The following is a 26,868-nucleotide window of genomic DNA, read 5'->3' on the forward strand; positions in this document are numbered from 1 at the left end:
AAATAGAATACTAAATATTAATAGTAAAATAATTTAAATCGGATAACAAAAGAAAATAAGCAGATATAATTAAATATTAAAGTAAAGCAAAAATATTAAGTGAATCTACAAAACTTTCTTACTACTCGAGATCTTCTCAATCTCTTTGGTCATTTGTGTTTGTTCCCAAGCAAAGAAACGCGAGTCCGCGAAAAATCACGGCGGGCAATTTCCTTCCTTTTTATACTTCAGGTTTATCGCCAAGATAGATACCTCGTACTTCGTCCTATCACATTCTTAATATAATCATAAAGGAAAATTGTCGTCCGGAAGTGCGAGGGGGAAGAAAAATATCAATGTCTAAAATCACAATGCGCCGTAACATAGCCGACTGCCGTTCAACCCCCGCGTATCGGGCTTCGTAACCCCCCCCAAAATAGCTGCCTTATATTCCGTTATTCCGTTGTTCCGTTGTTTCCGTGTTATATTCTCGTGTGCCTGTGATGTTTCGCGCGACTGAGATTACCTTTCTTATCCGGAGTACAAGATTGCAGCACGAAGTAGCGGAGGGATTGGGACAATAAACGGGAGAGAGAGAGAGAGAGAGAGAGAGAGAGAGAAAGTTCAGCGAAAACTTTTGGAGGAGAACGGATCATAAATTCCGGGCCGTCCTCCTGGTGGGTCCATCTTGAGTTCGCAACGATGATGCAGGCTCGGATGTTGACTTTTTCCATTAACGTTCGCCGGTGCCAGTTAAACGAGATCCCGGAGATCCCGGAGATTCCGAGGATTCTTCGGTCGACAGCGCAACGTTTCGCTTCCGAGATCGGGAACGATAAATAAACGTAATCGAAAAAGACTTCCAAAGTGGCGCAAGTGGAAAACTGCATTGTTGCCGAGCTCAGTTAAGATCCGAACTCGGGTTCATGAGCATTTTCGAATCCGACGAGCGAGCACGGGTGGATCCTCGGGCTTCCCTTCGGAGACGGAACGATAATTCTCCGTCACGCTAAAGGGAAAACTGGAGGTTCGGCTGTGTCGTTCGAATTTATCGCCGGATTGTCTCGTAGCGGGAACGAGAGGGAGAGAGAAAGAGAGAGAAAGAGAACGCGGCAGCGAAAATGAAAGCGAGAACGGGAGAAAAGCCGAGAAGATCCGTAGGCTTCGGGATTACCGAATCGCAATTATTATGGCTGGGCCGCATCGGTTATCTCCGGGTAAACCGATTTGCATCTTTTTAAGGAACAGCGCGTTTTTTTTTTTCGATCGGGACGGATTAACGCGCGAAAGCGCGAAGTCGCACGTGTGGAACGTGCCCGAAACTCTGCGGTATTTTTCAGGATACTTAGTCGCAGTGCGAAGAGGGCGGAGAGAATTATCGGTATATCCTCCCCCCCCCCGCCCTCCTCCTCCTGTCCTCCTCCGCTTCATCACACCGCTCTCCTCCCCCCTTCTCCTTTCCCTCCCTTCCCGCTGCAATCCACTTTCATCTCGTCGGTCGTTATTATCCCGGCGAGAATCTCAAAAGAGACTGTTCAGATCTCGCCGGCGATCTCGTCGACGATCTCTTTCCCTCGGCACACAATGAGACAAGGACGCTTCCTTCGTTAGTACAAACTGCATATAGGTGACTCGCGCTGCGGAGGAGCGCGAGCTCTCTCTCTCTCTCTCTCTCCTCTTTTTGTCCTCCACGAGAAACGCAGCGCCCATCTTGCGCATCTCCCTCTCGGTCATCAGTGAAAAATACCGACACTTTGAAAATCATTTCGTCTCTCGTCCCTCCCTCGACTCCGTCTTTGTCTTGTCACCTACGTGGGTCCCAAGGGTGCGTCCTCACCCTCCGCTCGCCCTCGCGACTTCCGGAACTGCGGGAATTCGCGAATTAATCGCCCGGGGCGAAACTAACGCGGAAAGAATTTCGGGCAATTTTAAACCGGCATTCCTCGTCCGAACCGACGGACGGCAGGAAATCGCCTCGACTGATCTAAGATCGCTTCCCGCTTCGTCGTTTTTTCTCGTGAGAAACTCGATGGTCCTCCTCCGAGGAATGATCAACGTGTGAGGGTTTAAGGGCAAGGTCGCCGTCAGCCGGTATGACAAGCGACCTGTAACCGCTGTCGCGCGATATTAGATGAGTCGAACCGAGTGTCGAACGAGCGATCGGGTTTCGGGTTGCGGCTGCTGGCTGCTGCTGCGCCTGCTACGCCATGCCGCTTCACGTGCACCTAATAGCTACACCAGGGCCCTAATGCATACGATTGAATATGCGAATTAGCTCGCCTTGACGCCCGAAGCACGAAACAAGTCGTTCATTTTCCCACGGATCGATACTTAAGAGTCTCCGAGAGGTCCATCGGGTGTTTTCCGGATGCGAGCCAGCGGTTGCCGCCTACTCGAGATGCATTTCCACCTAAGTGTACCGTATTTATAATATAACGCGGGTAGATACTAATGCGACGGACGTGCTCGTACAAGAGGAAGTTCCCTTGCAGCGACGCGGAATGACAAATTTCGTCACAGCGGCCGAATAAGATTGTACATACAAATTGTTCCCCCATTTTTACCATCCCTCATCTATTAATTAAAATTTTCTTTTTCTCTGACTTATTCGGAATCTAATCGAACATTTTCGTTAATTAAGTTTCGTTAATATAGTTTATCATACAAACGGCTGCAAATAAGCACGTAAATAAATTAATTATTGAAATAGAAACGTACATACAAAAACTGGAAATTTTTTGTTATTAAGGAAATGTTAATATAATAATATAATATAATATAATAATCTACATAAAAAATTTTTTCCTAATTTTTAAATAAAACTAAATTTTTGTACGTTAAAGACAAATCTGATTTTCTCCACACACATTTGTGTATTACATTAAATTTTAAAGAATGACAGAAATTATAATTTATAAAAAAAAACCTATTCAAGTCAGAATTTTTTTTTTATTAGTAAAGTAATTATTAAATATCTGTTTTGAAAAATAATTAAATTTATAGTGTAATTACGTTAAAAAATTGGTACTATTTCGATTGACAAGAAAGAACATTCTTGCGGAATGTTTTCGCCAGAAATGATATTGGTTCGATTCGAGCGAATCAGCGCATAGCACAATGGCGGGGGAGTGACAGGTCTCTGAAGCTGCGACTAAATGAAAGAAATGAAAGAAAAGCAGAGGCTGGAACAAGCCGGAGGGAGGGGAGGGGGGGGAGGGTTCTCCGCGGAAGGTTCCAAGGCGGAATCGAAGGTCGCGGCCTTGCCCGACCGCTGGCTGCGAAACCGTCCCGTTTCATCAGCTCGATTCCTGCGACAGAGCATTATTCGAATACTTGAGTGAAATATTAGATATCTAATCCCGTGCCGTGCGCGTCGCGAAGTCCTTCCCGCGTTTCCCGTCGTGATTCACGATTTCTATTCCGCGCGCGGGGGACACGCGGCATCTCGTCAATATCGTCTTCGGATCCTCCCAAGTCCCGAGGCCGAGGTCGCCTCGGTGTTTAATCGGCGACCTTTTAAGCGCCGAGCGCCAGCCTGATCCCATAATCGATGGAGTAATTTGATTCAGCTGAGCGCTCGATCGAGCGCTTAAAACTTATTTACTGAACATATTAGGTGTCCTAAGAGCGACTCTCTGGATTTGCAGCAGCGTTCAGTTCAAATCGCCGTTCTCCGACAAATATTATGATTAAAGTGAACATCCAAAGATATATAAGAAATTAATTGTAGATAATACGATAATAGGAAATGACGATTCATACAAAACGATAAAAAAATCTACGTTGGCAAAGTTACAACAATAATTATTGATTATTTATCCTGGTGAAAGTAATCGAAGTCATTACGTTAAGAGATATTGTGATCGCTAAGGAAGGACGTTTTTGCAGTAGAATGTCTATTCCGTATCGTAGATGGTATTGATTATTGTTCTTGCCGTGGAAGGCAAAGGAAGAACATTTTTACAGCGTCGTTTTAAAAACGGGCACGGATAGACAATCGTCCATCATCGGCACTCGATAATAAAAAGACAATCAAAAACAACTTTGCTTCCGCCGAGAGCGTTATCAATAATTTACACTAATGTTCCTCCTCTTTAAAGAGAGATTAATAATGCGCCTGCACGGCAATTTGATTTATCGTAATTAAAACACCCACGCTGATTTAATTAAGTAGAGAGATTCCTCAGACGTCGGAGAGAGGACTTTGAGAGGAATTGTGGGATATCGGCGTCTTGACGAGTCTTCGAAGGTCACTCTTGATGACGATACGCCGTGATTGCGCTTGTGAATGTGCAGCAGCTATTTCACACCATTAAAAGTTATAATTATAGCTCAAAAATGTTAATTAAATTTAAAAAAATTTCCAAAAATTTCCCATAATACTAAAATCACGAAATATTTAAATAAACGGGTTTTAGAAATCTTACAACTAAAAAATTATATGCCGCTTTTGAAAAATTGAAGAAAAATTATTTATTTAAAATAATTTCATTCGTAATAAAATATTCGTTCTAGCGATAGAACGTTAACTATTAATGAGTCAATGGCCAATATCTAGGTTAAAATAAAAGCAAAGAAAAATTATTATCTATATTAAACATTTTACATGTAGTTTAATAAGAGCTAGATTAGGGTATAAATTACAAGTATGTTACACTTTGTTACATTTTACACAAAACGTACATATTACGCATATATTAAATAAGTCAGCTAATATCAAAATAGACTTATTCGCAAAATGTATCTGTACATGATCTACAACAAATTATAGTTATACAATAATTATAATTATACAATATATTAATATTATACATAAACGCGTACATCTCACATTATGATATTAGTGTGATAAATAACCTTAATAATAACTGCCGCCGCGCCATTATTTAATCTATCTCGAAAAGAAGATCGAATACCGAGGACGGTGCCGTGTATTTACAGAAATGAGTGATTTTCTGATTCGACGACGTACAAGTCTCTTTGGCAACGAGATGACACGCCGTGTGAGCAAAATTACAAACAATAATTTATACGTGAATTTGTAAAAGAAAATTATACAAAAAGGAAATTATATATAAATTATATATAATTATATTTGTTGGTTATTTATTTTTATATATATTATATATATAATTATATATATAATATTATAATATTTGCAGCCGTTGTGATCCCGTTGCTCCTTAAAAATTCCTCCTCTTTTTATAAATCGACGCCGTTAGTAGAGCATGTGGCTGGTTCTTGATATAGTACCTGCAAATTGATCATCTGTTCAATTGTATTAACAATCACGTCGAATAGATCACGTGAGACTTTTTGACATTTTTTTTTTTTGTTTTGCAAAATCCCAAATGTCGACAGTTTCTGTCGACGTTGAACCTACCATGAATAGTCGATGTGTTTGGCAGGGAGCTCGCTAACGATATCTCGGTGCCCGGATGTTCGTGTATCACCGTCTCGGTGATATTATTTTCCGCCTCGGAATGAGAACGGCGATGCTCCGCTTTCCGTCTCTTCTCGGTGCCGATGCAGCAGTGCTGCTGCTGCTGCTGCTGCTGCTGCTGTTCTCGCTGCATGGCCATCTCGTGAGCGTAAACGGATTCGACGTTCGAGAAGGAGTGGAACCGCTGTCGCCGTTTCGCCGCCAGATTTGCACGTCTGCCGACCACACTGGAGGTGTCATGGCTGCCACGCGAGACGTCATTGCACCTCTCGCGACGCTGAAGAGACTTGAGCGAATCTTCGTACCCGCTAAAAGAAAATACAGGAAAAATTTGCACAGACCATAGGGGAAGGGGGATGATGAACATGAGGGTTAAGAGGAGGGTTGAAAGTAAAATCATTATGCAGACGAATGCAAATCGAAATTATTTCATGTTATAATTAAAGCACATCTTTCAAGTGTGCAATGTGCTTTTATCGGGCGTGATTCGGCTGACAAGAATCTGTATTTAGAGACCCAACTTACTTGCTACTCTCGCCACTGGAAGGACTGGATGAGTGACTGCAATGGCAAGAGGTGCGCGCCACGATACCAGAGTCCTGACCACTGGAATGCAGGGATGTCGCGGATGCCTCGAGACCTTTCAAGGTACCCGTCGACCTCACCGCGTGTTTTCCGCCTCCGCCCATCCTGAAAATAGCCCGTGGCAATAGCGTCGATGTTGCAAGATACTGAGAAATTTTCCGATACTACATAATTTAGAGGCAGGAGTTGACACAAACTTTTGGATTTAATTACGTAACACACTTCAATTTTGTGTTCCTACATGTCTTTAAAAAGATAGACTTTTAATTCAGTTAAAAACAATATTAGTATTAAAACAATAACTGAACTTAACTGAAAATATGGTAAATGCTATTTTATTCAATAATGAAGAAAGTTGATGTAAATTTTGAGATTAAAAAAGAAACAATAATAAAGTTGTCATAAGTATTCATAAAATTACAATTAAAATATTGCATTAAATTCAATATATATTTTTACATGTGACACATTTATATCATAAAAAATATTATAAATACGAAAAAGCCGCATAAAATTTCTTCATTGTCTGATAATAATTTTCAGGTCGGACTTACGTGTGAAAGCGGACGCAATTGCCGTGCTCGCACATGCTCTGCCTCCTGGACATCTCCGAGCAGAAGGGTTCAGGATCGTAATGGAGACCATCGACGAAAGTGGGAAAGAGTGGTGGCTTTTGCAGAGTGCCGGCAGGGTCCGTCAAAGCAAATCCGACCGGGCCGACTGTCGAGAACATGGCCTTGTCTCGTCGTCTACGACTAACGAATGGAATTCGAGACTCCCATTCAGAGCACGCATTTTGTGACGATGATGAAAAATCAACACCAACAAGAACACACCGAAACGACTCGATCCCCCGTTCTGTTATTTTACGAATCCTTTCTTACATGTTTAAGCGGCGCCATGGATTTAGATAGAGTATATGTTAATGAGTGTTAATAGATAAATAATTTGACTCCTCAGTATGCGAAGGAATAAGAGAAAAAGAGGAAGATAGCAAAACCCTCTAGCCAACATATCCAAGAAGTTAGTATGGCAGCGTAGATGAGCGTTGTGTTGACCTTAGGCGAGATGGCGAGCGAGCAAAACCATATTCCGCGTACCGTTTATTGCGACGAACACAGGTAACACACAGGGCAGTTACAAGGGCGCCCACGAAGACGACACAGCCGAGCACCACAACGCCCACTTCGAGGGTGGACAACAAGTAACGTTGACTACTTTTACGTGGGGCGTTCCCAGCAATTTCCAGTACGTGATATTCCTCCAGTTCGCGTTTTATATCCGCCTTCTTGTTATTAAAAACACTGAAACATCACGTATAAAAATAATATGAAGCTTCAAAATTAACGCATTCAAACAAAAAACAAAAAAATATTTATATTTTGTTATATAGATAAACGTTCAAAAATAATTAATTAAAATAATAATTGCTTTATCCAAGCTTTATAAAATATCAATTAAATTTTCAATAATCTATTTAAAGTAATCTGTTAAATCGCTGAAAAAGATCAACTTTCAATTTATTACAATACAGAGATATAAATAAAGAAAATAAACTTAAAATATCATTTATAATAGATAAGAATACGATGCTTACCTGTGCAAAGTTTCCATGTCTATTATAACATTCAAATGTGGGTCGATCGCGTATAAATAAATATCGGTACTGGAAAATAATTTAAAATTTAAAATATATGATTGTCAATTTGTATCATACCGCACATTAAACGAATCACTTACGAGGCTCCGTCGATCAAGTTCTTTTCGATGTGAGGTTCCAGCTTTCTCACTCGCACGTCTAAGCCGGTGACATTCTGCAACGCGCTGAAAGATTCAATTCGTAAATGTTACCATGCTCGCCACGATACCGCGAAGATACAACTTACATAGTAATGTTCTCGAGCTCCGGCTCGATCTCGATAGGCTTCCGACCCATGATCATGACGACTTGTTTCTGATCGTCCAACACGTATACCTGCGGAGTTCAAAAGCGAGATATAACGCCGGATGAACTGCAGAATAAACTGTCACGGTGGTTGGTCTCCGCCGAGTGAAACGAGAGCGAGGGAGGGAGCTTCCGTCTTTTGAAACGTCCCATTTTCCCCCCGCGGGGGAATTCATTAGCCCGGGCGCTATCTCTAACGACGAGTAATTAAGATACACCGCGTGAGAAATACAGGAAATATGGACTTACGAAGACGTTGGCGATGCTGCTGCGCCCGTTCTCGGCGCCCTGTCTGTCAGTGGCCTTGACGTCGAAGCCGAAGACGCGACCGGCGTCGCGGCCAAAACTCGCCACCGATCGCACTTGACCGCTAAGTGGGTCAATGGCGAAACGCGGGGCGTCCTCCCGGCCAAGAATTTGATAGCGTATTTCACCATTTATCCCCAGATCCGGATCCTCGGCCTGCGGAAGCGCGTCCAAATAAATTCCGATATTTTAAAGCTGATAGCTGATTTCCGCGCTTCGAATCCTTCGTTCGCGAGACGCGATCGAACTTCGCGATCTGAATTTCGCGATTACAAAAATTTTCTGACTGGTACGAAAGCTCTGTTCCAGATACAATACTACAAATGATATTACTCGTTCCATTAGCGAGTCACATCGGCAATTAACGGAATGATCCATATACACGGGCAAAGGGATTTACGGTGAAAAGCCACTTCAGAAAATTAAATAAAGGGTGAAGAGATGTCAAGGGCAAATACGAGAAGGAGCCGTGGTGGGAGAGTAAAAACGGCGGTGTAAAAACCAAAATGGATTAAAACCAGCCAGCTTTGAGTTGCGCCCACGCGCGTATGTACATAACGTACGTACCTCCACTTTGACGACCTCGTAACCGTAATGAGCAGTGGTGGGTATAGCGGCGAGGATGGGCCTGTCCTTTGTCTTGAATCTGGGCGCGTTGTCATTCACGTCCTTCACTCTGACGACCACTTTGGCTTCGTTAGGTGCCAATCCATTCAGCCTCTCACCGACGACTGGATAGATCATAACCGGCATGCCACGGCCGAGCTTCAGTCGATCGACCCTGACCTTCACCTCGTACCGATCTCTGGTCTCCCGATCGATCTCCGTCATCAGGTAGAGAGAACCGTTTTTAGGATCGACGGAAAAATGCTCCCTACTGTCGGAACCATCAGCCACAACGCTGTACCTTATGTGATCCGTATGGTGACCATCGGTGAGATCGAGTTGCGCAATCAACAACGGCACGGAAGCGTTCTCGTCAACTTCTATCTCGTAATATCGATGCCGGAAGGTTGGCATCTTATGCACCTCGTTGTCCGCCTCCTCGTCGTCATCGTCGACGTTCAACACCGTAACGAGAATCACAGCCGAGGAGGTCAAACTTACCGGCGAGCCGAGATCGCTCGCCGTGACGATCAAACGATGATTACTTTTGGTCTCGTAATCGAGTTTGGCGATAGTCGTGATGACGCCCTCCTTGCTGTCCACCGCGAAATACTGTTTCTCCGCGCCGTTCTGATAATTCAGATCGAACAGGATCAGTCCGTTCCCGTTACCAGCGAAATCGCTGTCGTTCGCGTATATCTTGACGATCTGCGTGCCGATCGGACTGTTCTCCAGGACGGAGACCCGGTAGACCGGCAACCGATCATCCTCTAGCTCATCGTAGCCGTGGAACGTCGGTGCGTTGTCGTTCACATCCAATACATTTATCTCTACCTCCACGGAGGAGCTCAGACTCGGCGAGCCTTGATCGTGAGCGATCACGAGGAGACGATGGGTCGTAGCTCTCTCTCGATCGAGAGTCCCGCTCACGCGTATAATTCCCTCGTAGGAGTCCACGTCGAATGATCGCGAGGCGTTGCCGGCTCGTTTCGAGTCCTCGTGGCTAGTTATCAGCTCGTAGCTGAGATTGGCGTTCTCACCGAAATCGGCGTCGAGCGCCTGCACCGTACCGACAGCATAATCGGTGTAACTGCCCTCGGCCACATCAAAGGTGTACCAGGACTTGTCAAAGACGGGCGCGTGGTCGTTCACGTCCGTCACATGGATCCTGACGGTGATGTTGTCCGCGAGACCGTCGGGGTCCCTCGCCAGGATGAACAGCCGAATGTCCTTTTCCGGCGGTAAGCCCCGGGCCACGGATATTTCAGCCGTGCGCGGGTCGAGATGGAAATAACGACGACTGGTGGCATCGTAACGGCGCGATCGAACCCCGCTGGAAGTCGTCTCGTTCCCTAGACTGTACGTTATTGCCGCATTCACGCCCTCGTCCTTGTCGTCCGCCAGCAGACGTATTATCGGCACGCCGATCGTCGTGTTTTCCGGCACCAGCAGCAACGGCGAGCGCCGCCCGCCGCCCACCGGATTGTCGAATTGATCTCCTTCATCCTCTACCTCAGCAGATGTATCCTCACTCGGGTTATTTGATACTCGCACTCCCTGATCCGGCAGGACTATCATCCGAATGAACTTCGGAGGATTGTCGTTCGCGTCGAGCACCGTTATCTTCAGAGAACTTTCCGACTTCAGTCCGCCTACGAGGTGAGAAATGCATGAATTTATTTTCGAACGAATTTATATTTTCAAAAAGTTATTTCCATAAATTTCATCATGCATAAAATACACATGACTATAACTAGAGCTACTAATTGGAAGAACTATCGATTCTACAGATATCATTGTAATGTTTGACATACGATTTGAAGGCTTACCGCTATCAGTGGCGATAACTTGAAATTCGTAGCTCGACCTTGTCTCGCGGTCCAGAGGCTCGTCGATACCTTCAAAGTACACTCGACCCGTTATTGAATCGATCGTGAACAGACCGCTACCGTCGCCCTGCAGCGCAAACGTGAAGTCCCGATTTTCGCCTTCGTCTTTATCGCTCGCCGCAATCGGATTTGTCAGAGTAACTTCGGTTCCCGCAGGACTGTTCTCCATAATCCGGCCTTCGTAAGCGGGCAACGTGAATTCCGGCGCGTGATCGTTTTCGTCGTCCACGACGATTCGCACCTGGGCGTTTGTTTTTGATCGTAAATCCCACGATTGAAGCGACAGCGAGCAAACGCAAATAATCGAATAATAAGAGCATTACGTCGGATTTACGGATGATAAATTTACCTGAAACACGCCCACGCCGCGTAAACTCTCGGCTATCACGGTGATGCTGTAGTTCTCTCTTATCTCGCGATCCAAACCTTGAGGAGCGTAAAGAGAACCGTTCTCCATAATGGCGATATCGGGCACGTCCTGCTGATTGACGATAAGGAACTGAGTGCCGGACATAGCCGCCGTTGTGCCATTCTGCGGAAGCACTTGGCCGATCAATGCGCCGGGAATATTCTCCTTCACATGGAAAGCCAGAGGAGCGGTGGTCGTTCCCCTGCAATCAACGGTCATCGACTTTTGAATAAGCAAAATGGTATCCATCCAAGTCGCAAGACCTTTGACCTTTCGACGCGTTCGGCGAAGTCAGTCGGCAAATCTAGCGTATCGATCTTGCGAGAGAGAGAGAGAGAGAGAGAGACACATCGGGGGCAGGCACAAATTTACTCGCGTAAGATATTACTTAATGGCGACACCCACGGAGGCTAGATAGCGGAACAATACAGTTCGCAAACAGTAGCGCATCATAATTCGTCAACGCCATTTATCCGATGGATGCTTAATCCGATCGTACTTAATTAATTAGGCGAGGCTTTCTAAACGAAACTAACAATTAGAGGAAAGAATTCCGGAAGAGAACGGGTGTCGCGTGTCGCGTTTGATTCTCGCTCGGGCGAATCGCCTCGTCTTGAGAGATCGTTAGGGGCGAGTCGGGCGGCTATGAGATCTCACTCACTTCGTAAGGATACCCCTGTTGTCATTTGGATCTACCACGTGGATTGAAACGTTCGTGATCAGCGTCAGTTCCCTCTCGTCGCTGACGACCGCCTCGAAGTCGTATATGGAATGGTCGAAGCGCTCGATCTCCTCCACGACCGTTATTGTACCCGAGCGCTCCTCCACGGCAAATGGAACTGAAATCCCAAAATCGTATATGTATGCAGCACATGTTACGCATTTGCATGAATAATATAGGCATTTTGCGCGTCGCACGTTTCCGGCCGCGGCGGCGTATTGAAATTGGGGCACATCTGAGAATACTCCCTCCCTCCCCGCCGCGGCACAAGTGAGGGGTTTATTAGGCTGTTAAGAAATCGCGACGTGTGTAGCTTTTAATTCTCACGAGCGTTGTGGATTAATTAATGCGCCGCGCGCTGTCTCTGTCGTGTATATATATATATATATATATATATATATATATATATATATATATATCGTACCTCCTTCCTCGTAACCGTGCAGAAGGTCGTAGATAAGGTCATTAGTTTTGACGGCGTCATTCAGACGAATCTGCCCGACGCTAGTACCCACAGGTACATTCGCACCGACCCAGAACTCGTAGGGTGCACCGACGAAATCTGGTTTCCACGAATTTGGACCTAAAACCCAAAAGTATGTCAGGTAACGTTTTTTTATTAACGAGAAAAAAAATATAAGAGTTATCGAGTGAGAGTGTCTACTAGACGATAATAAATATACCGATAAAAAGTCCTGAACGACTATTTAAATTACCTATTTGTATTTCTCAAGAAATAGTAATTGATAATAATTTGTATTTAAAAAGTTCAAATAGGTTGAAAGTAGTAAAAAGTTTGTATACAAATTATTCTGAAACTTTTTTCGAGAGAGAAAGAGAGAGAGAGAGAGAGAGAGAGAGAGAGAGAGAGAGAGAGCTATTTTCAAACTACTTGAGCACGACGCGTATTTTCAATGAGCTTTTGAATAAAAGTTCATTATTATATTTATTAATTTTAATGAAATAGCGTTTGTAAAATTCGTTAAATATTTTCTAATACACTGTCGAAAATATTTAATACAGACGCCTCACCATCCGCACGAAAGACGTCCACCGTGACAACCGCTAAAGAAAATCTTCTCTCGCTGGGATTCGCCGGCTGATCAGCCGCTTCCACGAAAATCGCGTGTCTACCCTCGAGTATCGGGCTCTCCGACACCGTGATCAGACCCGTGCTCTCATCCACCGCGAACGGCGGTTTCCGAAGCGTGGAGTTGCCAGGTTTCTGCAGTCGATAGCGAACCAATCCGTTGGGACCCAGGTCGTCGTCCACCGCGTGCACCTGACCCAACACGGTGCCGACCTTCACGTCGCTCCTCGCCACCAGCTCGTAAAGATTGCCGGGCACGAAGATGGGATTGTTATCGTTGGCGTCGAGAAGGGTAATCTCGACGTCTACGGAAGATCCTTTCGAGCCAGCTTCGCTCGTTACGACGACGCTCGGTCTGTGCTCTACAGCGTACACCTTCATCTTCAGGTGATCGCGTTTCTCACGGTCCAGAACCGTCTGATCCTTTACGGTGAGCCAACCGGATTCCCGATCCACGGAAAAGGCGCCCGCTGGATCCTCCAGCTGATAATCAAACTCCCCGTTCTCACCCTGATCCTTGTCGCGCGCGATCACCTGCAGCACGCTGAAGCCATTCGGTAGATTCTCCACGATGCTAATGTTGTACAAATCGACCTCGAATTGTGGCAAATTGTCATTTAGGTCCATCACCTCCACTTCGACCCGTGCGACGGTCATCTTCAACGGATTGTCCACTTGCGACGCGTGAATCTGGAGATTAAACGTATTGCCCGGCAAGCTCCGCTCGGCGTCAAGATCGATCGCGCGTTTTAGAAACAGCGAGCCGTTTTTCGGATCGAGATGGAAGAAACCTCTTTCGTTACCGGATATTATGTCGTATCGTACTGGCACATTGATGTCCCGATCGCGATCAGCCGCGTGGATCGGATCGGTGAAATTGATCTCCATAAAGATTGGGTACTCCTGCAAAAGAAAAAAAATTTATTACACTACAGGATTTAATAACATCATATTAAAGGGAATACTAAATACGACGATGGGAAGCATTGCGAGATATATAAAATACAGATAAAATAAAGATAGAATTTTGTCAATTTCTCTCGCCAAATTATCTTAAATATTTCGCCAAAAACCAAACTTAAGAAATATTTTAGGTATATGGCGCAATTAAATTTCTAAAAAAAATTTCATTTAAATGTAATTTTTTTGAATATAATTGTGATACATTCGAAGATAATCGAATAATTACTAAAACATTAAATGTATCATAATAATTGTTACAATCATACCGGCATGGGATAAAACTCATAAATTTTCGCCTTGTAGATGTCCCGCGTGAATTTCGGATCGAGATCATCGTTGTCCACGACGGTTATCTTGACGGTGCTGTTCGTACTCCTGGCGGGTACACCGCGATCCTAAAGAAATTGCGTCATGTGTTACGCAGGAATAAACTATTGCAAACCAATCCGGTTTGCCATTCATCGCTGAGTTGCAATTTCTTGCGATATGTTCACTGCCATAGAAACGCAACAGTTATTTAACTTTTCATATTCAACAGAATAGAGGATTGTGTAAAGCCGCAGAAAGAAAAGCTCTTGTCAGGTACGTCATATTGTACTCACGGTCGCAGTAATAACCAAGGTGAACTCGCGATCTCCGCTGTCGTAGTCGACCGGCTTTCGGAGTATTAGGGCGGTTCTGTGTCCGGACTCGAGGGAAAATTTGCCCTGCTCGTTCCCCTTCACGATGGCGTAATAAACGTCGCTGTTCGGCGTGTTCGGCTTGTCGCCATCCAGCGCGTGGATCCCGCGAAATATCGTCACACCTGCGATTTCATTATCGAATCTTCATACCGCGCGTCAGAACGCCTTTTGAACACGGCGACACGGCGGGAGAAAATTATTCCCCTATCTCGCGGCGGAATTTGAAATTTGATATCGATCGGGAGAATTTACACGGCCGGTCTTGGGAAAAGAAAAAAAAAAAAAGACGTATCCGGATAATATAGAATGTCAGATTCTAAAAAAAAACGCGTTCGACGTGCAGCGGACCGTTCAACGGCGTCAAGTAACATTTTATTTCCGCGATCGTGGATTACGTGACACATGCAAAACCGGGGATATTAATTATGTAGCGTTCAGGTGCGGCGCAAGTGCGATTTATGGTATCGCTGTTGGGTCTAATATCTCACCGACTGGCGTAAGCTCGTCCACCGTTACGTGATAAGGCGCATCGACAAATTGTGGCGCGTGATCGTTTATGTCCTCCACGTAGACCGTCACCGACAAATGCGATGACACCTGGGCATAAACGGCAAAACATAAGTCACTCGATAGCTGCCCTCATTCCTCCCCCTCCTTCTCTCTCTTTCTCTCTCTCTCTCTCTCTCTCTCTCTCTCTTTCTGTCTCTCTTCTTTTTCTTCGCCGCTAATCCATGCTGAATTATGCGACGGCACACAATTCAGGACTCGTTTTACGGCGCGGATCGTAAAACCGATGTTATCGGCGTTTGACGAAATGAAAAAGGATCAATGGGGAAATGGTATTCGTAGTCCGACGGTCCGTGAGCTGCCAACGGAATGGCGTTTAGGCGCGTACATATTCGATGCGATGGCGAGTTAAGCGGCGGATCTGGCGTGCGAGCGTTCACGCGAAAGCCGTAATCATCGGTAATCAAGTCGGGTAAATAGTGCGCCGATAAACGGCATGATCGTGGCGCGTTATTGATCGGCACTTTCGGACCGTTTCCTCGCGCGCGTTACGCTCGTCGCGGCCGAGCTATCTTCGAAAGCAAGTGAAGTCGGGCGCTGAATTATTAAAAAGCGAAAAGTGGACCGAGAGAGAAACGTCGATTTGCATCCCTCGGTGTTCACGTGCCGATAAACAACAACGGGCACCGAAGAGCTAACGAGAAGAATTCCCAGGTCGGCATTCAGGGGGCGATTTAGGCGGGTGCCGTGTTGCGTGTGCGTTCACCCGGCTCTCACCCGCCTCGGAATTCCGCGCGCGGGAGTTGTTACATAAACGCTTATTACCACGCGCAAAAACTAGTAAATTCACCCCGTTCATACGTCCGTTTCTCGGATTGAACCGGTTCACGCACGCTCTGATTACACGCGGACCGGGCCCAAACCGAGGCGTGCGACGTGAAAAGGTTTACGAGAGCAACGAACGACACGCGTCCACGGTAATAAAATCCGCACGGAGCGGAATCGTCGGGGCTGAATTATCGGACGGCATTCTCAAGGATTGGTATTTCGGATTTAACCGCGTAGGGAGAGGGGGGGTCGACGACCGATGAAGTATAGGATATACAATTTCACGTCTTACCAACGAGTCACCGGAGCCCGAGTCGCAGGAGACGCGAAATTTTAGCAGGTTCCGTGGCGATTCCGCGTCTACGAGATCCTCCAGAGACTGTGCCAGAATCAGTGAAACGTGCGTCTCGTTCGTTTCCTTGTAAGCGAAGAAACCGGCGTCCTCCTCCTACACGAACAACAAATTTATTTCGTTGAAATCATTTCGGATAAATGGAATTAACGTGAAGAGATCGCAGCGTACCTTGTCGACCGCCGTAATGGCGAGTCGATTTCTCGGATGTGCCTCCAACGAAAGAATTTCAGTTCCTGTTTCTAGATTCTCCGGCACCCTGACGAATTTCAGATACTCCCCGACAGGATAAAACTGGCATCCTAACGAGTGCAGGGAAATACGACATTGAGTTTGCATGCGTAAATTGATTGAAAAGCGAGCGCGAGCAGTCACGGGATGCCGGAATTAAAATGCAGCGGGCGGAATTGGCGAAATGCACAGTTACACATCGCAGGAATAAGAATGTACCCTTCAAACAAAGTGGAGGGTAATCGAGTTAGTTTTATTCCCACTTTTATTCCTCTTTATCGTTAGACACGAAGTAAAAAGGTATCGCCGCGTGTGTCGAATACGACATAAACAATGTTGTTTGTCTCAGTTTTGCATCAATTTCCTTCTACTTGTCGACAGACCTTGTGTTTCTCTTCAATTTACCTTCGAAGTTTATGACAAGGAAAGATCGATATATATATATATATATATATATATATATATATATATATATATATATGCAACCAACAAAATAAAATATTTTGGATTTCCTTAGTAATCATGTCTCGCTATTGCAAATAAGAGAGCTCTCTTTCAAATACTTATGTCTAAAAAGAGATAATATATAGATGCAAAGAATAAGAGAGCAGCAGTATTAGAGGAAATTTAAGAACAGTAAATATTTTATTTATTACGTGCGTGCATTATTTAGTATAAAATATCTAAATAAGTACTTCAAAATGTAGACTTTCCTTACGATTAAATTTCTCCGTAATACATAAATAATGGAGCTTCTCTCGTTTGCATAGTATATATATCACGATAAGTACTTTATGCACGTAAAACCTCAGGAAGATCAGTAACACGAACCTCATGGAATATCCCCTTGTTAGCAAAAACTGTCAAATGGTCGATAAAATTTTATGTTTATAATCCTCTAATGGCTTATAATTCAAACACTATCAATTTTTATCGATACACTTTTTCCCAAGGAAAAATCAATCCTCAATTTAAACCGAGAGATATGTCTATCTATTACTTTTAAGCGTCATTAATTTAAAGTATATATTTTTTTACAACGTTTTTCAAGTGATGCGAGCGTGATTCGGGGTCACGAGAGGTATCACTTCATCATTTTGCACCTCAGATAAAGACGCGTTGCCAGATCTGACGTCCGCGTTTCGTCATTCGAAATCGGCGTACGCGGCCTACGGCCGTAAATACGATCCCCGGTATCTTACGCCTATTGTTGCGTCCGCGCGCGTTGAATCCAACACGACCGACTAATTATCCAGCGTAATCTGGAAGCGAGAGTGGAAACGTCGCTTCCAACCGCGAAAGGGAACAGATCGAGAGACGATAGCGGGACGCGCGCGCTCTCGCCCCCCGTTATCTCGCACCGACGTGAAGGAAGCCCGTACCTTGATTCTATCTCAATTTATTCGGGACCGGGCTCGCGATCGCGCTCAGCTGATCAGATCGAGCCGAGGAAGGATGCATCGCCGGTGCATCGCCGGCCGAGCGCGATATTCGCGGATTCTCGAAACGATTTGTGGGCGCCTCGCGCACCGCGCTCTTTCTCTCTCTCTCTCTCTCTCTCTCTCTCTCTCTCTTTGTTAAGATACATTTACAACTCTCTCGCGAACGGAAGCTTTATCTCCCCCGACGTCGTAAAAACGTCGCACATCGACTATTCGTTTCGGGAGTTCTCGCTATCTTATAATCGCGCCACGTGCGGATCACCATTTTATCCTCGTCTGCGAGCTTTTTCCGGCACGGCGCTCCGCTATTTTGGAGCTGGACAATTGCGCGATGTAAACACTTCCCCGTTTTCTGTGTACGCAATCTCACAGAAAAGAACAGGACTCACAGAAATGTACAGGATGTACCAAAAGATAAGGCCATCACAGATAAGATGTTGCGTAAAATGAACCACGTATATATAGAACTTCCTGTATTGCTTTAAATATTTTGTAAATTTTTATCACTATATACAGAATGTTAATCACAGTAGATAACACACAATTAGCGAAATATACAGTGTGTTTTTTATGTTCTAAAATAAAATAATAATCGCATCGCTTGTCAAATGATCTTGTTCTATTATCGAATTCAAAAATTTCATTTTTTTTTTTTAATTATTGTTATCTTAAATATTAACTCTCTTTTTACAAAAAAAAAAAAAGAAAAAAAAATGCTCATAAAATATATCAATCATACAAATTATTTACCTGGTAAAATTAAAATAAAATGAGAATAAAATAAATATTAAAATGAAATTTAAAAGATTATGTGTAACAAGCCCTGGTCACTCCTCGACTCCTCGATTTTACACGCTTTTGACACGCTCTGTATGTCGGATGCGAGAAAAGCCGACTCGCGTTATCGTTTCTTGCGCAACATTATCGCATCCCGATCCCATAAATCTCAATCCACTCGAAGGAGGTAAGTTCGGACTTGATGCATTGTTATTCTGCCCTATTTATGTCGCGGCGGGTTAATCCGGCGTCATTAGTTATCCCGCTTTAAAGCTCGGTCTTTCATGACGACGCGCGGACGGCAAGCGTGCCGATCCCCTCGCGTCGTTTTGTAGGCAATGCCACTCTCGGACGGCTCACTTAGATCGTGCTGCAGGTGGCCGTTGTACTTATCACGTCAGACTTTCACCTTATCGCACAGTGAATGTAACATACTCCGATTACGAGGTGGACGCTCGCTCATGCGTACCCGCCGCGCAAACCCCCGTCATTTTTTTCTCGTCAGTGTATGTGCAATTGACGTTTTCTTGCGGCCGTATATACTTTCGTAACGATTTCTTTACAACTATCGTATGCGGAGGAGGAACTTGTAATTTTGAGGCATAAAGTTACGAATAAATATATTCCGTTACTTACGTTTTTCGGAGCGTTTTTCACTTTGGAAAGTAGAGAAATAAAATCTTAATCGTCATCAACGTCGATTTCGCGCGAGTGGTAACTTCCGGTCTCTAATACTCCTTCCCCCCCCCCTCCCCGCTGGGGGTTCTGCAGCGGCATACTGAACGGTAAGTACTCTGTCGCGTCGGACACGGATCGGTTATGTCTTAATTAGGAATTTACTTACGTAGCAGAACTAATTGCGAAACTTACGTCTAATTATCATCGACGTTGTAGACGCGATTAAAAATAACTTTACACTTTCTAACCGTCTCATGCGACGCAAGTGCGAGGCGTTTTCTTGCGAGGTGTGAACGTGCCGTTCGGGTTTCCATTTGCCATTTTCTGATTCAAAACGCTGACGGATTACGCGCGTAATGTGCATGAATAATGCGATATCAAGAAACTTAATGTGAAACTTAAGCGATCATAAACGATAAACTGCTATTAGAAATTTTAATCGTGAAACTCTATAAGCTTTTTATGATAATAATAATGTAGTTTGTGTAAAGAAAAACAAATTTTTTTTTTTATATTTTAAATATGTAAATCTACTTTACTATTCTGCTGTTGCAACATTATATGGTCGCAATATTTTAACGCTTCTAAAGCTTATATCGATATCGATATAATATTTTATTAACTCGCATAATCAATTACTTTTAATTTTTAATTGTTGTTTTCTTAACAGCGTGAAAATATTTATTTTACTACACATGAAATACGCACATTTTGCCAGCATTGAATCTCTCACAGCTTTACTTTTTACAAGAGAGGAAGGGTTGCAATGTTTTAAAAGAATCACTCCACGAAAATTCTCTCTCTCTCTCTCTCTCCTCTCCCTTTTCAATCTATCTATTTCTCACTTTCTCAGCGTCTATTTCTCGAGTCTCGATGCGAGAGGGATTACTTTTGAAAAGCGAGCGGGCCAAGAAAATCGTGAGCGAGGCACCCGACGCATACACACACACACACACACACAATTTTCAACCAATGCGCGTATATGTCGTATGCGACAATAGATAGATGCTTGCTTGTGCATATAGACACACATACACATAGCCATATGTGCACATACACAACTACGTATGCGCAGGCGTGTCGTTGCATTTTTACAGGAATAAGCCCGCTTTGACGAAAGTGGGCCAAGGTCAATCAGCTTTTTGTACGCTTTCGTTACTTCTTCAGTTTGAGATGGACGCTGTGAACGTGGAAAATCGGACGATGCGTTCTCATATGGTAAAGTGGCTTACATAATAATGTATTCGTACATGTATATAAGTGTCTTATAAGTTGCGTATATATTCTCGATTTATCGACTTCAGCGATATTCCAGCAATGATAATTTCACATATTGTTTTACTTTTTTTTCTTTGTCTAAAATATCTTTCACACACACTCCATTTAAATTGTGAATTTCATTTCATAATTAACCATGTTATTATCACGATTATTATTCTAATTTAAAATTAATTAATTTCTGTAAATTTATCTTTCTTTCTCTTTTTCTTTTTTTTTATATATATTCATGTTTTCATATTTTATATATATATATATAATATATATATAATATATTTACGCATTTCGTTATAAGATAATTATTTCTTGGTTAGGCATTATAATAACGCAGTAGCCTCGTTGTAGCTTCATTATCTATATGCAACATTTATATTCCGATACACGCAATACTTTCTGCTACGTTTATTTCTGATATGCACACAAAATTATTATTACCGATAAACATGCGAAATTTGGCACGCGTCATTTCAGTTTAAACAACAATTAAATGATAATTCATTTAAATAATAATTTTTCGTAATAATTCTCATTTAAATAATAACTTTTTGAGATAAAGCACTTTACTTTTTTCTTTTTTCTTTTTTCTTTTTTCTTTTTTTTTTTTTAGAAGAGAGCTTCGGAATTAATTTCGCTGGAACAGATAGAGATGTAATGGATGACCGCTTGGATCCTCGCCGGAAGGATTTCACGAGCGAATGCCGCGCGCGAATGGCGCCGACGTTGATTCTCGCGCGGATCGATCTATTACGCGCAACGGTATACGCATCGGCGATCGAATATATTTATATGCGTGAATGGGCAAAATATAGCATCGAGTAGTTCCCTTAGTCGGTCGATGCATGTCCGGGAACCGACGGAGATTCATTAGCGACCCGCCTACAAATTAATGTAGACCCGACCGCGATCTCACGATCTAAAATGGTAACGATGGGAATTAACAGTTTATCTTCTGGCGAGATAGCCCCTTCGCCAGTTTCGCTCGCATCGTGTACGTGCAAACTGGCACATGTACACACGTGTATACGTTCGCATTGTTTCCGGCGACAATGTGCAAGCTGCACAAGGGTACGCAGCTCGTACTCGAGCACAGACTGCTCCATATAGAGGCCAATTAAACTTCAGATCGAATGCTCAGCTGTCTCAGAATGTCAAGTCGCCTGCCTACTGACTGACACAGTTACGTCAAAAGAAAAATATTGCCTCTTTTCATATGAGATAATTAGTAATTCATAAATATCGCTAGGGGAAACAATCCTACAATCCTACTTTTATCTATCAGAGATTATTCAGAGAAGCGTAGGAGGTTTGAATATTCATTAGTAGTTTTGTTTCATTATAATATTAAAAGTTATTAAATGATTAAATTTTCATTCAAATTAAGTACAAGATAAATCAAAATTGCAAGTTTCTATTTTTCGATGCCTTAAATATTTGACATCAAAATTAATCTATCAAATATTTGTTTATGAATTTCCAGTTAACTGTTAAATATATCTAAAACTATATCTCTTAATTCCCGCACGATTTAATATGGATTTTTATATTTTAATTAAAATATAAAATTGACAGTCTCTTATTTAATTTTTATGTTTAATCGTTTAGTTGTAATAAATTAGAATTAAAAAGATTTAATATTCGATGCGTCTTCCGGATATGCGTTGGCACGCATACAATTCTTCGCATCCTTATGTCAACATAAGGTCTATCTTTCTCTCGAGACACTATCGAAAAATGTTACAAACAAAGAGAACAGCAATTACGGAAATGCGCATACCTGTTACACGGTGAACTTGGACGGAAAAGATCAACAGAATCACCGTGATCAGCCAGGAATGCAGCGGCGGCGACGAGGGAAAGGTAGACGTTCTCCTTCGCAGCGACATTTTTGGCTTCCTCTGCTTCCGGTGCGCGCGTCAGTCACGTGGTACCCTCGTACATCCCTGAAATTATTCGCGGTGAGTCGACGACTGGCGAGCCTGCCTGCCTGCCTGCCTGCCTGCCTGCCTGCCGGCAGGCACAGAACCGTGACGATGCAGGTTGCACTAATTGTAAAATGCATCCTACGTAGGTAGCCACGCGCATCTTATGTAAAAGGCGCGCTGCTCCGCGATCAAGGGGAGAAACAATCCGATACGCACAGGGAAAGGTTTATTTACCTCTATCCCTCCCCGGGATTGACTTTACGCTTACGAGAGTGCGGAAAGCAATGCGTCGGTGGTGCAATCGAAATCCACACGTGAGATTCAATACCGCCGATGCACCGCCGAGTTTCGAAATTGCATTGCACACCGTTTCATTAGATTGGAGGAAATTCATTATATTCAGTTATGATTCTCTCATGATTATACGATCCTAGGAGGATTTTCTCCTGTGCATATAGGAAAGATACGTAGAAATAGAAAATCTTTTAAAACGCGGTAAAACGCAATCCTCTACTCTACATTTCTTTCACTTTTACCACTTTTGCATTTTGATGATTCTTCAATCAGTTTAATATGTACTTTCTTCTACAATAAACGAGATTTGATACGATCAAGTCGGAATAAATTTTCTCCAAACAAAATAGTACAAATAATTCAATACAAATAATTTATCGATATCGTTCCTCTCATCATAGATTATATTTTTGGACATTTAAACTTGCTAATAGCTTAATAATAATATTTTAGATAACTTTACGCATTTAAAATTATTTTATTTGTGTTTAAACAGTTTGGGAGTTTTTTAGACGTTACTATGACTATAATTATCAAATAATTAATAATCACAATTTTATAATATGAATTTTATGATAATTATAGATTAATTCCTTAAGATTTGAAACGTAGCTTTATCCAATCCTATGAAGCAACAAAAATAACCTTTCCGATATAATATATAATAATATATCAATTTCATAGTACTCAATCTGACACTATCAATTGGCATAAAAAGTTCGCATGTACAGACATAAAATGCGAAAAACAGCGACAAATCGTTGTGAAGATTTATAGCAAGGTTCTTACAAACTGCGATTTCACTTTCAACGAAACAAGAGACCGTAACTCGAACAAATTGGCATTACGCGATTCGTGCTTGTCAATCAGTTTAGTGGTAGTTTTCTGAAGAATATTCTCCGATAGATCGCTCCACCCGTATCTTTGAAGAGACAAAAAGAGGTAGTCATATTAAATTGAGATCGTTCTTGAAATGTTTATGTAGAGGCTGGAGAAATTTCCGATTTCGATTTTAAACATTTCTCTTCGCGCTTACGTCACATTTATTCCACCCGTCTTTGTCAGGGTAAAAGGTGAAACTTTCGCTCCGTACACGTTTCAAGAGAATATTTTCTCATTTGTCTTGACCAGATGCAGCTTATCTTTTTCTTCAAAAAATTTTTGCTATTATCTGAACTATACTGTCTGTAATACTGTTGTACTGATAATTTAAACTATATTATTATCTGTTTCGTTCCTCTACTTCACAGTGATCACAAAAGATACAAAATAAAAATTGTATATACAGTGCTTTTATTTTTGTTTAGTTCAATAATGAACGCATTTATATAAATTAAAAAAGCTTAAATTGAACGTTTTTTATTAAAATTTACTTAATTAACAGACTAAATAAATAAAATAACTGTCAAGAACAAAATATCGATCGTACAAAATTACTATAAAATTACTATAAATCTCCAAAATAGATAGTTCCTCATAAATAAAATTCACGTTTAGTCAATCTTTCCATTAATCAGATAAAATATAGTATAGCACAGTCTTTTTACGTATTTCTTTCATCCTCCGAGAGAATGTGTTTCTTTAAGAGATAAATATACGTTTCTTACGTCGATACAAAAAGCTAAAATAAGCAGGTGAGAGTGCGACGGGATATCCAGGACACATCATTCGTTATTCTTTTTACAAGGAAAGTACGACTCCGTGCGACGTCTTTTAGGAAGATTCAATGGGCAGAACTTTCGCCCATTGCGCGATTACCAACAAATTTCGCGTTTCACGAATGAATTATATCTGCCACAAATTGAAAATAATTCCGCTGCAGGACCGTCTCCTGAAGCTTTGAAAGAAAATGTCGAACGTCGATAGATAATAACGGCCCGTTTACGAGTGACCCACTACTTGGAGAAAGAGAAGTAGCGCTTATCGAATAATAAAATTCGCCGCGCCGAATAATAAAAATCAGTCTGTTTGAGGCATGGATGGCTCGTACTGCAGGAGGCTGCAGTTGCGCTGCGCAAGTGTCTGAATGCGAATGACGGTTCAAGTGCACTCCCAGCTGCCGTTCGAACGATGAGCGTAAAAAGCGAGCATACCAAAGGACCTTACGCTCCCTCGAGCACAGTTCTTACGGTCTGCATGATATATATCGGTACTTCCTACATATGTGTAATAGTAGGAATGCGCTGGGGAAACTTTCGCTATTACGTGTTTTTGCGTTCCACGAGCGAACGGTGGCTGTCATGCTCGGTTGAAGTTTTCAGGTGTCATCGGACCGACAGAAAAAAATAGACGCAAAAAGAAAAAAAAAAAAATAGACTGCCCGCGCTACTCGTCGCGCAGCGCATCGCCTATTTTACGTTTTAATCACTATACACGAGCAGATATTTATCGGACGGGAAAGGAAAGGAAACAAACGATTATCGAAAATACAACGTACCGGAGAGACGCGAGGCATTGACCACAATAGGAGCCGTGCACGAAACGCTAATTGATGCGCACTTGCATGCAAATACCATGAAGTAGTATTTGAAAAGTATAAGGAATAAAACTCATATTATCTTCACATATTAGCTTCATTCCTCAGAATTTATAATAAAGCTGAAATGAACCCTTTAGATTTTAATCGCGCGATTTTTCACAAATTGTGAAATTAAATCGAAAAATGTTACGATGCAAAAAAATAAATGACCTAATTCACACTTTAAGAATTAGAAAGAATTAGAATTATTTTTAAAATGTCGAATATTTTGCCAAATATGTGTTTCTCTACCTGGAAATAATTCGCAGTAGATATCTAACAAGAGTTCTAACGCAATGTCAATAAAAAAAAAAAGAACAAATCGCGGACCACGATTTGCTTCTGTAATTCTGATTTCCAAACCTGGGCGATATTGGGTCTGTCGCTCGTTTTTCGTTTGTTAGTGACAAAATAGAAAAACTCTCGCTCTAGTTCGTGTTTCACGAATGAACGAGAGATTTGTCGCGGTCGACTGGCGAGTGTACACATAGCACGATGTACAGCGATCGTCGGCTAGCGAGTTGTCGCGTTTTGGTGCCGACGAAGAATCAACCTCGCGAATCTACATCGCCGCTGTCGATCGTCGATGTCAGCTCTTTGACCGCGGGAAAAGTCAAAAATCGCGGAAATCCGGTGTAGCACGACACGGTGGGGCTCTTCACTGACCTTACTCAACTGCTCGGCTGTAACGCCTCCGAAATCGTTCCGTCGCGCCGGAAACCCAAGGCCTCTCGCGTTGCACACCGAGGACACTTCACGCGACACTCTCTTCTCAACTGTCCGGCTCGTTCTTGAGAAATAAAGGAAGCGAGCGAACGTCCGTGAATGACGGCGAATGAAATCTCTTCTGGGATTCCTTCAAATATTACTCTCTTTTTTTTTTCTTCCTCTCTCTCTCTCTCTCTCTCTCTCTCTCTCTCTCTCTGTCTCCCTCTCTATCCTTCGCTGTCCGCCGGTGGGCACGGCGCGAAACTTTCGCCCAGTTTCGCGTTTCACGTTTCACGAGTGATTGGCATTGGCCACGGCCGATCGCTGATCGCTCGCGTTCGCCACTTTCGGTACACGCACCTGCATTTCCCCCCCTCAACGGGAGAGAACCCCGCGACCTGGAGAACCCGCCTGTCCCGTCGCGTCCGGTTTCCGCGCTCGCTGAATCGGTTTCAGGCTCAGGATCCGATCGGCACCGTCGCCACACGATCGTCGAACGTGCGAGGAAGGAATGGCTAAATGCTGAACTACCTACTCTCTTAGTTTACCCCCCTTTCTCGAGCGGAGCGTGGACGTCCTTTCGCTTTCAGCGCGGCCACTGACCACCTCGCATTTACCTCGTTTGCCGTGTAGCACCGCCAAGGAACCTTACCTCCTTCACTTCGAGACCCCCTTCGACGCGCCGCTGGACCGATGGACCGCGTCGTAACGTAG

At 43.1% G+C, this 26,868-nt stretch overlaps 1 protein-coding gene across 1 annotated transcript in view; it reads right to left on the minus strand.

Moving 5' to 3' along the window:
- Positions 1 to 4,508: 4,508 nt before the first annotated feature.
- The window catches only part of Cad89D (cadherin 89D), a 32,887-nt gene continuing 10,527 nt past the window's right edge, over positions 4,509 to 26,868 (minus strand). The window contains exons 2-22 of the mRNA XM_089073748.1: positions 22,487 to 22,652; positions 16,478 to 16,608; positions 16,247 to 16,402; positions 15,108 to 15,216; positions 14,539 to 14,741; positions 14,203 to 14,331; positions 12,916 to 13,876; positions 12,308 to 12,466; positions 11,824 to 12,001; positions 11,103 to 11,364; positions 10,694 to 10,994; positions 8,826 to 10,516; positions 8,202 to 8,414; positions 7,894 to 7,982; positions 7,748 to 7,831; positions 7,605 to 7,673; positions 7,108 to 7,311; positions 6,562 to 6,762; positions 5,948 to 6,112; positions 5,363 to 5,730; positions 4,509 to 5,219 (exon numbers count right to left, since the gene is read on the minus strand). Of these exons, the coding sequence (XP_088929874.1) occupies positions 5,182 to 5,219; positions 5,363 to 5,730; positions 5,948 to 6,112; positions 6,562 to 6,762; positions 7,108 to 7,311; positions 7,605 to 7,673; positions 7,748 to 7,831; positions 7,894 to 7,982; positions 8,202 to 8,414; positions 8,826 to 10,516; positions 10,694 to 10,994; positions 11,103 to 11,364; positions 11,824 to 12,001; positions 12,308 to 12,466; positions 12,916 to 13,876; positions 14,203 to 14,331; positions 14,539 to 14,741; positions 15,108 to 15,216; positions 16,247 to 16,402; positions 16,478 to 16,608; positions 22,487 to 22,595 (5,820 nt within the window). The 5' untranslated portion in view covers positions 22,596 to 22,652 and the 3' untranslated portion in view covers positions 4,509 to 5,181. The remainder of the gene's footprint in view (positions 5,220 to 5,362; positions 5,731 to 5,947; positions 6,113 to 6,561; positions 6,763 to 7,107; positions 7,312 to 7,604; positions 7,674 to 7,747; positions 7,832 to 7,893; positions 7,983 to 8,201; positions 8,415 to 8,825; positions 10,517 to 10,693; positions 10,995 to 11,102; positions 11,365 to 11,823; positions 12,002 to 12,307; positions 12,467 to 12,915; positions 13,877 to 14,202; positions 14,332 to 14,538; positions 14,742 to 15,107; positions 15,217 to 16,246; positions 16,403 to 16,477; positions 16,609 to 22,486; positions 22,653 to 26,868) is intronic.

This window comes from Pogonomyrmex barbatus, unplaced genomic scaffold (assembly GCF_055798465.1).
Source record: "Pogonomyrmex barbatus isolate J1 unplaced genomic scaffold, ASM5579846v1 scaffold1, whole genome shotgun sequence".
NCBI classification, from domain to species: domain Eukaryota; kingdom Metazoa; phylum Arthropoda; class Insecta; order Hymenoptera; family Formicidae; genus Pogonomyrmex; species Pogonomyrmex barbatus.